The sequence below is a fragment of the Homarus americanus genome, unplaced genomic scaffold (genome assembly GCF_018991925.1).
Source record: "Homarus americanus isolate GMGI-L3 unplaced genomic scaffold, GMGI_Hamer_2.0 scaffold34921, whole genome shotgun sequence".
Classification (NCBI taxonomy): domain Eukaryota; kingdom Metazoa; phylum Arthropoda; class Malacostraca; order Decapoda; family Nephropidae; genus Homarus; species Homarus americanus.
The window spans coordinates 23,140,761-23,155,914 of NW_024741901.1; the positions used below are offsets into that span (position 1 = coordinate 23,140,761).

At 42.3% G+C, this 15,154-nt stretch overlaps 1 protein-coding gene across 1 annotated transcript; it reads right to left on the reverse strand.

The window, feature by feature from the left end:
- Positions 1 to 8,167: 8,167 nt before the first annotated feature.
- On the reverse strand, positions 8,168 to 10,912 carry LOC121876252. The gene is made up of 2 exons (XM_042381268.1): positions 10,811 to 10,912; positions 8,168 to 9,714 (listed from the first exon to the last, which is right to left on the reverse strand). The coding sequence occupies exons 1-2, from the start codon at positions 10,820 to 10,822 to the stop codon at positions 8,662 to 8,664; spliced, it is 1,065 nt and encodes a 354-aa protein (XP_042237202.1). The 5' UTR covers positions 10,823 to 10,912; the 3' UTR covers positions 8,168 to 8,661.
- Between the last annotated feature and the right edge of the window lie 4,242 nt (positions 10,913 to 15,154).

Consider the following 15,154-nt stretch of genomic DNA (forward strand, 5'->3'; position numbering starts at 1 on the left):
CTAGTGTCATATAAGTAACGTTATCTTGTAGGCGATGCAACTAAGTCCTCTCTCGTCTAGTTTAAGATACGCGGCTTGGAGTAAGTTATTTTGTTTATTATTGCTGATGAAAAGAGAGAGTATGGGAAACACAAATACATAAATCAACATAAGAACCTCACTGCCAGGAACCTCTAGCTATGACGAGAAGAAATATTCATTCCTAAAATTTAATTATTAAAAAAAAATAATGTATGAAAAAGAATTATACTCTGGTTGTGTCATTAAATATAATTCACATAGAAGAATCAATTCTAAACACTTGTCATGTATATTTCTTTTCTTGGAAGCATGTAGAGTAGGGTCAAGTGGCGATAAAAATTATATAAGTTATCCATAAACTTTTACTGGTGCTCTTAAACAAAGTGTTTATAGAAAACGTTATATTACTTAGTATAACTGAATAAAATATTCTTTAAAAAACTTTGACTATCTAAAACACCTTTTTTTTCTTGAATTAAGAAAACCTTTATCGGTAAAGATTCATTTCATGTTTAACTGAATTTTTATTACTAAATTCGTTTTTTTTTTTTTTTTTTAACTAATATGACCTTTGTTTTGGGGGCTAATGCTTATTTACGGAGCTGTGACGCCTTTACTTTTACTTTACTTTTATGCTCTTCACCAAAAGATCGGCTCGTTAGCCGCTTGGGCGATCGGTCACGTCTGTTACGCACTGTTGGCAAGTACTGGGCATGCACCGGCTCCTGAATGAACCTGAACCTGCTCCAGTGTTGGTCAAGTCTGGTCTTGAAAGAGCTCACACTCAGTGCCGTCACAACACTCTCTGGTAGATTGTTTCAAGAGTTTACAACTTTCACTCCGAAAAAGTTTGCCCTCACAGTTTTCTGGACTTGCGGCTTCTTCAATCTTGAGTTGTGACCCCTTGTGGGGAGAGCGTCCGCCAGCTCCAAGTAAGGACACTCGACTGAGTAGCGCCCCTTGAGATGCTACGCAAGTTCAAGCGCTCCAATCTCTCAGGGTAGTTGAGGTGCCGAAGGACAGACACCAGTCTGGTGGCCCTCCTTTGAACATTTTCAACCAACTGACAGTCCCTAGCATATCTCGGGGACCAGACGGGGTGACAGTACTCCAGATGGGGAAGTACTTCACTCTTGATGATCGTTACGAGGGACGGACCGTCTACATATCTAAACGACCTTCTTATAAGACCCAATAATTTATTTGCCTGATTTACCTTCTTCTCGCAATGGTCCGAGAACTTCAGCTCATTGTCAACATACACACCTAGGTCCTTCTCACATTCAGTCTCAAATAGTGTAGTTTCTTCATCCCGTTGGAACATGTGATACGCCTCCTTACCGTTGGTACGCCCCATGTACATCCTCTTACACAGGGGTTCTCAACCAGGGGGGAATTCCCCCCAGGGGGGGAATTCAGGTTTTCAGGGGGGGGGGGAAACTGATTCGGGAGCAAGAGATATGTTTGATGAGAAATCAATCACAGAATTTTGGCCTTGATGTGCGATTCCTACCCAAAAGTGGCAGAAAGAGCTATCCGTGCATTGCTTCCGTTTGTGTCGACATATCTTTGTGAGTCAGGCTTTTCAACTCTGTTGCAAATTAAAACGAAGCAACGTAGTAGATTAGAGGTAGAAAATGACCTGCGTTGTGCCCTTTCAAGCACTCCTCCGCGTATCCCAGAATTGGCGAAGAAAAAACAATCACAGGTTTCTCATTGACTGTAATCTTCATCTGAATAAAATTAATTACAAATTTACAATATCCTGGTATTCTATTGAACTTTTTGTTTATTGCATTATGCTTCAGTTTGGTCTGTTAAGTAATTCATTATAAATAAAAAAAAACTATTTTACTTTTATTCAAGTTTTATAAATCCATCAACATTTTCAAGTGGCATTTAATTTGGAAAACTCCACTATAAAAATAATCCATATAAAATTGTAAATGTAGATGTACTAATATGGAAAAAATAAAGGATTTTCAGTATTATATGCATATTATTTGGAATGCACTTTTTGAGGCAGACAATCTTGGAAAGGAGGGGGGAATGACATTCTGACATATGGTGAAAGGGGTGCATGGGGCAAACAAGGTTGAGAACCACTGCTCTTACACTTCGTGACATTGAATCTCAGCAGCCATTTCTTCAACCATTCTTGGAGCCCACAGAGGTCCTTCTGCAGGTCTTCGCACTAACACTAACAACAATCTTTCCAGAGTGGTCACGTTCGCCTGCCCTGTATGATGGCGTCAACGGTCACACTCACTGTAAACTAAATTTACTCTATTATTGTCTTACACCAGGAGGCGGTGTGGCCGGCACTGTGCTCTACCATCTTCACTTCCCCAAACATTTGGTACCCATTTGCACCTGGGTGGACTAAGGGGTGCCCCAGGTGTGATCCATAGAACCGGACGCTGGTACTGTATCCACTCGGCCACCGCACCACACAACTGCAGAAGGTAGGTAAAAGGCATTTGAATAACTATATAAGTGAAGCGGTAACACAAGACATAATAACAAACGTTACATTATTCTGTGTATGTGTTGGAGGTCAGGGTGATTTTAATGGCATTATTCACTAGTTCTGTTCTTGCTAAGTTCAGACATAGTTCAGTGATAGTTTTAGTCGCCGGTGTGTGACAAGATTATGTCGTGTGAGACTTACCACGAGACATTAACTGGTGTGATGGAAGGTTACATATATCCTTGTTTTGAAGGTGTATACATTCAAATCTGAAGTTGGACATTAGCAAAATACTGATGTCCACAGCTATAGTTTGATAAAATCACACGGGAAAATGGAAACAACGGAGCACCTTAGTTTTCGCCTTTATTCAAGACTAGTTCAGAGTTGCCTCTGAAGATGTCTTGAATAAAGACGAAAGCTAAGGTGCTCCGTTGTTTCCATTTTCCCGTGTGATTTTATCAAGATTTATCTTATCCACGTTTTCATTGTGGATTTACATGAAATATATATATATATATATATATATATATATATATATATATATATATATATATATATATATATATATATATATATATATATATATACATATATATACATTTATATTTATATATATGTGTTGTCAAAGTAAGAGAAACAATTGAGACCCTGCAATTGTTGTAAATGAGGCAGAAAGTCAGATCAGTAACCTGGGACTTGGTCACAATTTTCGTTATACCATACGGCAGCAGGGTCTACCATTAGACAACACATTATACCTCAATATCTTCCCAGGTGGTAGTACCTCCCTGTTTGGTAGCTGCCTGTTGATTTAGGTGTTAGGTGTTGACCGTGTTGTGCTGTGTGTTGGACCAGGCATATAGCATTAGATATCAGGCGTTAGTTATAGATGTTTCTAGTGTTCTATGTTAGGTTCAGGTTAGGTGATGTGCTAGGTTATAGATTCTCTGTTAGATATCAAGTAAACATCTGGAATGAAACACAAACCCGGAAAGGTGTTCTACTGTTGATATTTACTCACTCATGCCACTGAGCAACACGATATACTCATTAAGTCTATGAGTCCATCACTCGCGGTGAACATAACACTTAGATTATTCTCAACAGGAAGACTATTCATGATATCAGTTACATAGGTGATGGATATTGTTTTTTATAATATCATCTTTCTTAAGAAGGCACTACCAAGCAGAAACAAGATTGGCACTACAGGCGGTCAACCCCACTCAAGTCCGCATCGCAACTAAGTCCAAGACCACAGGGCCATAATTCTTGACATTAATGACAGAAAATACTGGTTTAAAACTCGTCTCAGATTTTGTTGTGATATGTCCACATCCCAAGTTCAGTTAAAATCATGTGCTCTTTGTTCTATTATGTTCGTAAGTCTCAGACGGACGGGCGAACTGACGCAGAAGCTCGGAATAAGAAAAAACCGCTGACTTCCTCTCCTCCTCCCCAAAGGGCACCGAGGAGCAACAGGGTACAATATTCGGTGAAGAAAGTTGGTCATTAACTCAAGTATGAAAGTTCCTCTACTGCTCTACCTTCTTCCGTTAAATGTCGCTCTGTTGTTATAAAAGTCTTCCTAAATTCGTTTACTGAACTAGATTTTGGGATGTACTGTGTCGGTCACTCGTCTTTGGTGACCTTTTGCTTATATTTCCAAGATTCCTGATGGTGTAATGAAATAAACTTACTTCTACAGACGGACATGTTCCCCAATGCCAATCAGGTCACAGGGCCACTACAACTTTGAACATTGATGACAGAAAATACATTGACCGTCTCTGAGGTATCGTTGTCTAAGTCTCCTTCCCATAACTACCGGTGTTTATGTACGTAATTTAGCTTGTATGAGAGGATGGGGTCTTGGGTGCTAGGGTGGCGTCTTCCCTGTACCTGGCGGGGCTTGAGTGGGGAGAGGGTGGGCCACTAAGCAAAAACTAGCAGGTTCCCGTAAGGATGGACCAGCAGCGGGCGGCAACCGGAGGATCTTCAGACTATTTTTTTTTTTTTTCCCCAACCTTGAACATGGCTTTACCACCACTACCACTGTTACACACCCCCTGGTCACACTTACTCTTACCTTTACCACCGTTACCACCACTACCACTGCCACCATTTCACCATTTCTATCGCCAACACTACCACATGCCACCACTGACACCAACCTCGAACACCTACCATCATTGTCCTGTCAACAACCTCCACACCTAAATTCGCCCACACACCACCGCCAACGTCGACTCAGTCACCACAATCATCATCACTACCACCACCACTCGCCCACGTAACCACCGCCACCACCACACGACCTGTTGGCTGTTGCCTGAGGGAAATAAGAACAAGGAGAGCGGAAAATCTACGACTACAAGTTTCAGGTAGCAACAACTGGTTACTGGGGGGGTCTAGGTGATGGGTGATGCAGGCAGGAGAAGACAAAAGAGGACCTCGTAAGACACTGGAACTTGTTGTAAATCTTGTTACTCCGAACCCACATTCCATCTCTCTCTCTCTCTCTCTCTCTCTCTCTCTCTCTCTCTGACCTTATCTGCCCATTCCTCATCACTCGAACACCACCAGTGATGACCTTGTCCAGCAGACACCAAGGCAACTAGAACCGTGTGTTCGCTGTACCCAAGTATGTTTTATATAATCTCTTATGTTCGATCACAGTAAGGGTCATTGTTACGCAGTTTCCCTCGTCTGGAATCTTCCACGCCCAGCTGTTACCAGATCAAAAAACACACCCCTAATAGCAGATGGCGGGACAGTGTTGCCAGGCCCTGTGGGGTTGTAAGAATGTTTGTAACCTTGAGCTTAGATGTTAAATTTAGCTTCCTCAATGAAAATAAAAGAAAGTATCATATCTGCCTCACTAAACCTATGATAGATACAAAGTTGTCTTCCAAAATGTCATCAAAATTACAATGAGTTTCTAGTGTAACTACTTTGTATTTCTCTTTTAATAGTGAGTCAGACATTTCCCCCCTCCCCCCACCAGCTACTCACTTAACTGGAGATAGAAAAACGCATTGAAATGAGCCACAATTTACTTATAACACCAACAGCAGTAGTCTAAACAGCTTTAAATTCTTAATTAGACTAGAAATATCTTATCTCTATGATCCACTAGAAAATAAAATAAAGGAATATGAGATAACGAATTGTTGAGCATCAGGAGATGGTGATGGTGGTAGTTATGTTAGTTTAGGAATTTGTTTTTCATAAAGCCTACACGCCTAAATCGTTATTATAGCTACTGATAAACGCGCTTAATACCAGTGAATTTAGTTATATAGTCATTTCATCATCGTTTGATAACTATTCACGGACTGTTGATATCACCGTGAGAACGAGATGTAGTAATAACATAAAATTAGTCATGTTTTTTGTTTCAATTTTTGTAGGAACTAAGTAACTCAACGCTCGGTGCTGGAAAACTGTGAGGGTTGATTATGTAGTGCAGTATATTACACAGAAGACAGACCCAGTACCTGTCCTGTGTGAACGTGGGGATGAGACCACTGGACACCTACCTGCAGTGTCCCCTCCTCCACCTCTTTATCAACCCCAGCAAGTTGTATGTCCCGCCTCTGCTGCCACAACCTCCAGGAAAAGAAAAGAACCCCACTGGATATTCTCTGTTTCCTCCCAACTCTATGATTCAAGGCAGTTTTGGAAGATAATGTTTACAGACAGTTCACACAATAGAAGGTTCAAGAGTTCCTGTGGTGACTGTTGTTGTCTTATGTTTCTTGGTTAACTTTTTTAGACTCGAGGGCCTGACAGGGAGGTTTACCGTCTATAGTTTATTTATGTATATTGAAATAAAATTATCCACGTCGTCCATCAAGTGCAGGAGTTTTTAGTGTTGACACCGAGGCCGCCAAGAACAAGTCAAGATATCCAAAGCCATCAGTCACGCCGACCTGTAGATCGTATACTTTCACACATCGAAGTTTGCCATGTTACCTCCAGAGATGAGGAACTGCCGCCATTGTACATTAATTGGCACATGTTCACCAAAGCTTCAACTTAAATCTGAATAAAATAATCATATATTCCTCCAACTGCCTCATGACCTTGGGTGAGCTTGTTTACTAACCCTCGGTCACCTTGTTTAACCTGGTCTGGCGCATCATAGTCAACTTGTACACTGACCATGAGACCCTCGCCTGATACATCCGTGTGTCTAGAATTGCATTATTATTTTTATCTGATCTCCCTCGAAAGATGAGCACTTTGTCGACCCTGATCCGTCACCTTCCACCTGTTATCAGAAAGAACTCGTCCCTGTGTTGGCAGCTTAAGGTTGGTGTTACAGAGCTGCACGACCAGTCCTGTGCCTGCTGCTAACACATTATTATAACCCCACGCCCTGCTTAGTGACCAAACCGGTAGAGTTGTATAAATAGTAACGCAACCGTGTCATCACCAACTGACTCAACAAACACTCACTAACACGTAAATATTGAACAAACTTACAAAATTAGTCACTATTCATGTAGAGTCAGAACTATAGTGGTATTAAAGGAGAATGTTTGTTGAGACTATTTAAGAACTTGGGGTCTTGGTCGAGGTAGAGAATCAGATGGGAGCTGCCTGAGGTGATGGTGGTGGACGGTGTAGTGAAGCAAACCAACACCACGACAATCTCTGTTACAAGATTTATGACAAGCCACAACCTGTACCCTGTCTCACACACACACACACACACACACACACACACACACACACACACACACACACGCGCGCGCGCGCGCGCGCACGCCGGGGTTTATGGTGTATGGAAGCTCGCCTTTACACAAACTAACAACAATGAAACATCAGTTTATATATCTCAGTAACTCTTAGCCAGCGACATAATACTGAGAACACCTTCGGGTTGGTTAGAAATTACATGAAAAAGTATTAAAGTAAAATTTAATTCTAACACCTTGGTTCCAGCTCCCTAAACTCTTACACTACAAGCTGCATGGTGACGACTGTACCTTGATTAATATACCCAGTAAGAAAACTCAACTTGGTGGCTAGGTGGGGGTGAGGGGTGGTAGGAGGAGGTAGGAGGGAGGTAGTTCTTGGTGAGACAACTAAACAAACGCTGGGCACTCTCAAAAACTAATCCAGACGCCATGAGGAGTAAAAATAACCTTCCTGTTATCACTTTAATCATCTTGAGTTATCTAATAGTTCTCGGTTCTTGATAATCTTCTAATATTAGTTTAGAATCTTTTGAGGGTTTCTAAGATATTTCCCAGAGTTCTTGTACCATTATGCTGGCCCCAGTATACTGTACTGTTATCTCCTTGTTATGACTGCGGGTCTAGTATTATGACGGCTGGGAGGTGTCTCAGTCGATCGTCTTGCTGGTATAATGTATCGAGGAGGAGGAAGTGGGCGCCTCTATGAAGCTTTTGATCAATTTCCCCTGTATCTCTTCCGTTTTCTTTATTATTATTATTATTATTATTATTATTATTATTATTGTTATTATTATAGCTCTCCTTATTTTCCTTTTTGTTATTTTTTATCGCTATATTATGGTACCATTACATATATCTCAATTTTGTTATCAGGATGAGGTAAGAATGACCAATACTCACCTGTGTAGTAGTTCCTTATTAAAACTATTTTCTTTATTCATTAGGAAAAGACAAAAGTGTTTGGGATGATGTTTTTTTTTATTTTTTTGCTGCACGACTACAATAAGGGGGTATATTACCACCCATCACCATAAGAGGGGGGTCACCCATCACCATAAGTGGAGGTCACCCATCACCATAAGTAGAGGTCACCCATCACCATAAGTGGGGGTCACCCATCACCATAAGTGGGGGTCACCCATCACCATAAGTGGGGGTCACCCATCACCATAAGTGGGGGTCACCCATCACCATAAGTGGAGGTCGCCCATCACCATAAGTGGGGGTCACCCATCACCATAAGTGGGGGTCAACCATCACCTGATCTTGGGGCCCCTCACCCACACGTCTCTCACAACAGACATCCGCCTTGTACAGTACTGCTAGCAGCCACATGTAGCCACGGACGTGAGTATAGTAGCCACGAACGCATCAGCGACACAGACGAAGCAAATCATGAACGAGCCAAGGTTCTTCAGCTGTTTTAAGAAATGAAAGAGAGGGCGTGGTCGACAGGGCTTAAGCTTCGGTCACACCTGCTGTGGGTGTCTGTGCATGAGTGGCAGGGACGAAGGGGAAGGGACTGTAGAAGGGGAAGCCATGTGTGTAAGGCGCGAAGTTTTGAGTGAAAGGAATGGTGTAGGTGATTGGTTGGCCTTTGGTGGCCTCAGGAGTCACTGGTCGTACATAAGTGAGAGGCGACGCGTAACCGAAGGCGGGATACTCGTATTCCTTGGTGGTAAGGACGATCTTGTCAGTGTCTGCGGGGGTGTCGGCCTCAGCAGATTCGAACTGCTGCGTCGTGAACTTGGTGGAGGTGACGGGGTGTGCGAAAGGGAAGGAGACGACTTGTGGAATTTGAGGTGTTGAGCGACGTCGGCGACGAGCCTCCTCAACGGCATTACCTTCCTCTGCTGCTGGAGTTACTTCACTCTGAGGCCTTAGTGGGGCTCTTACGAAGGGGAAGCCATGGTAGTTGAATGGGATGGTGTAAGGAGTGACAGGATTGAAAGGATATGTATACACAAACTGGGGAGTATTGGGGATATGTACCGCAGTGGGGATGTCCTGACCGGTTACCGTCTTGAGTGTGGGGGCGTCCTTAGCGGCGGGGACAGGGTAGGTAAAGAATACTGCCTGACGCTTTCGGCGGGTGGGTGTTGCCTCCTCGGAGGTGGACGGTCTGGCGGCTGCAGCATCGTACAGTTTCTGGAAGGCCTCCCGGGCTTCAGCTACCTCGGCAGTGTACTGCACTGGCTCAGGAGCGACGTTGGTGTCTACAGGGGGGGAAAGTTCCGCAGTTACTGCCTCGGGAAGGTTGTTGGATTTGACGCGGTAGCCTGTTTTCGCTCCAGCCTCGTAAAAGGTGACAACAGGTTTCCCTTCGGGGTTGATGTAGGAGTACTGGCCAACAACACTACCGTCAGGTCGGCGTGTCTGGTGGTGATTCTGGTTGTAACCGTAGTAGCCAAACGTCGACTGACCGAAGGCGTCCTGCAAGCGGTACTGTTGCGCGATAGAGTATGGCAATATTACCTGGGCGCTGCAGCACCAAGCGAAAGCCAGAACTACCTGTTAACAAGAAGACAAACAACAGTTACACTTTAATCATCACCATCAGCAATTTATGTGTAGTACAGCGGTAATAACATAAACCATATTACTTAATACTGGTGGTTACGGTACACGACATCTTTTAAAACAGTCAAAACAAACCAACTAACCCAACTTACCTAATTCGCTGATATCAAGTTAGGTTAGGTTAGGTTAGGTTAGGTTAGGTTAGGTTAGGTTAGGTTAGGTTAGGTTAGGTTGAGAATTAATTGATTGGTCTGTTTAGCCCCTACATAACATGGCCCGGACGATACTCACCAAAACTAAATTCCAGAAAATCCCAAATTTAAGGAAGTTTTATAATACAGTTTGATGGGGAGAACAACATGTGGCTAGTGATCATCTGTTTAACCTGACTGAGTATAAGTTGATCTGTTTTGTCTCTTGTTAACTGAGGGATGGATCATATGGCTCGACGATACACACACACACACACACACTTACACAAATACACACATATACACCCTTGCACAAACACACACGCATGTACCCTTACACAAACACACACACACATGCGCTCTTGCACAATGACACACACACACACACACATACACTCTTGCACAAACACACACATACTTATACAAACACACATACTGCATATGTACCCTTATACAAGCACACGGACACATACATGTACCCTTGCACAAACACACACACATATGCACCCTTACACAAACACACAAACACATGCACACATACACACAAACAAGAAACCCTGCACAAACACAAACCCTTACACAAACACACACACATACACCCTTACACACACACACACACACTTAAACTGTTTCACAATATACAACAGTCTCACCTCATTAAGTCTCACAGCAGAATAAGTACCACCAATTTATGGAAAAAAATATACATCAAAAGTTACCCAGAGGAACAAAATGTGTTGTGTCGACCTAACGCCTGCCAGCGGACACACCTGAAGGAGAATGTCTTCACGCTGGACGACAGACACCAAGACCTGAGACCACCAGCAGTTCCAGTACTAAGACCTAGATCCTCCTCTCCTCTCCTCTCTCTAACTTCCTGAAGCAGAGCTACTCACCAGGAGCTTCATGGTGATGTTGTAGACGTGAGCTGCTAATGCCTGCTGCTGCTTCTCTGTCCTCGCCCCGACAATATATAGAGCCTCAGCGCCCCGTCAAGGTCACCTGGAGTTTGACCACCTAAGTATCAACCAGGTTCATGAATAGTCTTCAAAAAATTCCAAAATTTCTACATTACTGGAGAAATAATTGAGATAATTGGCTCCTCAGATTGAAAAAAAAGTATCCTGAAGGTTTGACTATTCTAAAGTTACTGTCAAATCTCTGGTTTTTGTATTTGACTTGACCATCGAGGACGAAGTTGAAACCGGGAGGCATGTAAGGGGAGGGTGGAAGGGGTGGAAGGGGTGGAGGGTAGTGAGGCTCTGGGCGTGTCTAACCACCCAGAGAGGAACAACTGGTTTAACTGTTTACTTGAAGCTTCGTTGACTTTTTTTTTTAATTTATTCATATTTTTTGTATTTTCTTTGTGTTATTTTCGCCTTTATGAATGACGTCTTATGCACATTTGGTGTCTTCAACTACTGATGGATGACGCTGGTGTATGGAGCGACTCTGAGGCAGGAGACTACCATAGTGGCGCCCATCCTTGACACCTGTGACGCTAAATGATTGAGAGAGTGAAAGAAAAATGTGTGTATGAATTTACCTTTGTTTCTGACTATCTTGTGTCATTTGGAATAAGGCATGAAAGAGTTAACGCACACACACACACACACACACACACACACACACACACACACACCCACACACACACACACACACACACACACACACACACACACAACCCAAAAAGTATCGGGACCCCAGAAGCAAATAGAGGATAAAATGAACGATAGCCTAAAAATGCTAACATATAGGATGGGTTGGGTTGGGTTGGAGTTGGAGTTGGGATAAGGTTAGGTTGGGATGGGATGGGTTGGAGTTGGGTTAAGGATGGGTTAGGTTGGGTTGGGATGGGTTAGGTTGGGATAAGGATGGGTTAGGTTGGGTTGGGATAAGTTAGGTGGGTTAAGGATGGGTTAGGTTGGGTTAGGTTGGGTTAGGTTGGGTTGGGATAGGATGGGTTGGGTTAGGTTGGGTTGGGATGGGTTAGGTTAGGTTGGGTTGATCTTCGTCTAATATTTCATATTTTTTCGGACGCCTGAGGTCTCGGTGGTCTAGCTGTCCCTCGACCTCTTCAACCTTCCTTCAACACCTAAAGTTCCTCAGCTCCTTATAATCATTACTTCATCTCTCAGTTAATCATCATTTTATCTCCTTTTGTCTCATTGGATCCTACTACAGATAAGTCAATTCTCTATCTTCTTATCTCAATCTCTCTCCTGTTCAATGTCTCTTCACTCTCTTTCTCTCTAGGTTATATTCAGTATTTATTTTGTATTACATTTATTTGGTATATCCTTCACAGTTAGTAAGTGTAGTGTAGCGAGTAAGTGGATACAGGGCTTTGGTTTTACCGGCTATTAATGTGTACAGTACTTTATTACACATACATACATAAATACACATACACATACACACACATACATATACAAGCGTACACATTCATACATAGTCGAGGGTTCGATCCCTGAGAGGTATGAATATTTTCCTAGTAAAAGTATTTTAACCGTGACCTGTAACCTTGACCTTATGACCTTGACCTTATGAACGTGACCTTATAACCTTGACCATACAACCTTGACCTTGTGACCTTGACCTTATGACCTTGACCTTATGAACTTGACCTTATAACCTTGACCTTGTGACCTTGGCCATAAGCATCAACATTATCATCATTGCTTTCAACATTAACCAAATCAATTTTTTAACGTAAACATTCATTAAACAATTCCTCGCCTGGTGTTAATATGAGACAGTTTTCCACATTACTCCTAACATTCTGTACACTGTTAATGGTGTTGATCTACACCGTGAAGTACTGAACCTAACCTAACCTAACCTAACCTAAACTAACCTAACCTAGCAAACTAACGTAATCAAAGCTAAGCTAAGTTAATCTAACCTACCCTAATCTAACAACCTACCCTAACTTATCCTAACCGAAGCAAATCTAGCCTAAGTTAATCTAATCTAACCTTAACTAATCAGAGCTAACCTAAACTTAACATCCAACAATTACCTAACCTAACCTAACCTAACCTAACCTAACCTAACCTAACCTAACCCTAACCTAACTAGTTGCTAAATATAGTTTATTCTACTCCCAACATAACCTAGAAGGATCCGAAGGCTTATAATGAAAATCAGGGTTCATTTCTGGATTCATATTAGGTTTCAGGTTCGGATTGGGGTTCAGGTTTTTGTTTGAGGTTCGGGTTCAGGTTCGGTTTGGGTTCGAGGTTCGGGTTCAGGTTTGGGTTGGGTTCGAGGTTCATGTTCGGGTTCGGTGTGTAGAGATCAGCATGAGGAGGTGTTGTCTGTGCGTCGGAGGAACGGATTGGGATGCATGGACGCTGATGGTGGGTTTATATGGACTCTAGTCAAGGTCGGTGTAATGATTGTTTCACCACACACACACACACACACACACACACACACACACACACACACACACAGGTAACAACAGTCACACCCTAAGCAACCAACTGGAGCACTATCTCCCCTCCCCTCCCCTCCCCCCTCCTTCCCTCCCCTTCACATCTTCTCTTTCTCTCCTCCTTTTCCTCCTCCTCCTTTTTCTTCTTCTTTGTTGTGTTTCTTTTCCTATTCTCTCCTTTCCGTTTTATCACAATTCTCCTTGTTCACTTATTCATACTGTGTGAACGACTCTCTCTCTCTCTCTCTCTCTTTTCTTGTATTTGAACATAATACAAATACACTTAACTAAATGACTTAAGTTTAAAAACACAAAATAACATCGAAAAATACCATATTTATCTAAAGTTTACCAATTATATGCGTTCAAACATTATCATTTTCAAAGACAATTTATTATACGAGTCTCTGATATATGAATCCTGGTGAGCTGGGAGACCTTGAATTGTGATTAGCGTGACCTTGTAGAGGGTGTGGACCTGAAGGGGGCGTGGGCTGGTGACAGAGAGTGCTATGCAACCTCCAGGATAACAGTAAAGTCGAGGACCCAGTGAGAGCTTACTGTATATTGAACTGTATTGTATAATTCGTCTAAGTTTTATCTGGATCGAGAGACTTTTGTTTCTCATGTAGATTTTTGTCGCCTCTTTTATGATAATTTGATCCAGATTAACAAAAATATAATATTGTTTGCTTATATTTAGTCGATATGTTCATGTATTAAAAAAGAATCAAGAATTTCCTGTTAATTTGTTTTTAATTTAAGAAGTTTTAAAAAATTTAAATTCTATCTATAGTTATGAGTTAATTTGATTTACAACATTTGATGAAGTTAGTAGGTGTTGAATATGGATGATAATGTGATCAGTATTACCTGAAGACGTTAATGTGTGTTAAATATGGGTGTTAACCTCATCAAGGATCATTTGGAATGCTAATATTTTTTATGTTTTTGTTAACTCCATCGCTGGCACTCAATATGGGAGGATTATTGTTGACTCAATTTATTTCGACATTTTACTTAATCTCCGCCTAAATTTAACATAAAAAGAATCATCACGCCCACAAAACATCACCCACGCCCATAATATCTTTCATTATGTCCTTAAAACCTTTCACCACGCCCATAAACCATCAGCCAAGCCAATTTGTGACAATTCTCCTAACGTAAAAACAAAATCCCTTCACAAATCATACGTAAACAAGATCCAAACTCTCTTCATTGTTGATCGACAGTTCTTTCCACTGTCATGTTTTTAACCCTGTCATTTGCTCCAGACGACGCACAAACACAACTACCATCCTTCCCTAACCTTCCTCTGGTACCGTAGCCGCAGTCCAGCCTTCCAGGGTTCCACAGACACACCCTCTTGTGATATCCTTTAAGCTAAGGGTCGCCCTCCTGTGTAAACAGCCGTCCATCACTGTCGCGAGGAAGAGCCATTACTGTTTACCATCGCTGCCCTCAGAATGCCCACAGATGGAGCCTCAGTGTGATGCTCAAAGGTTAAAGTTTCATAAATCACCATCTAGCCAAAAGTCTCTCAGAAAAATAGTCTGGTGGGACATATGGAAGGCTGTAACTTACATAACCATTTATTACCATTGTGTCTTTTGGGATAGCCGGAGGACGTTCATTACACACCTCACTTAAAGTGTACCTTGTGCCTCATACGGTACGTGTTCCATGTGGCAGAGTGCAGGCAGGGGTGTGGCAGAGTGCAGGCAGGGGTGCGACAGAATGCAGGCTAGGGTGTGGCAGAGTGCAGGGGGGGGAGAGTGCAGGCAGGGGTGTGGCAGGG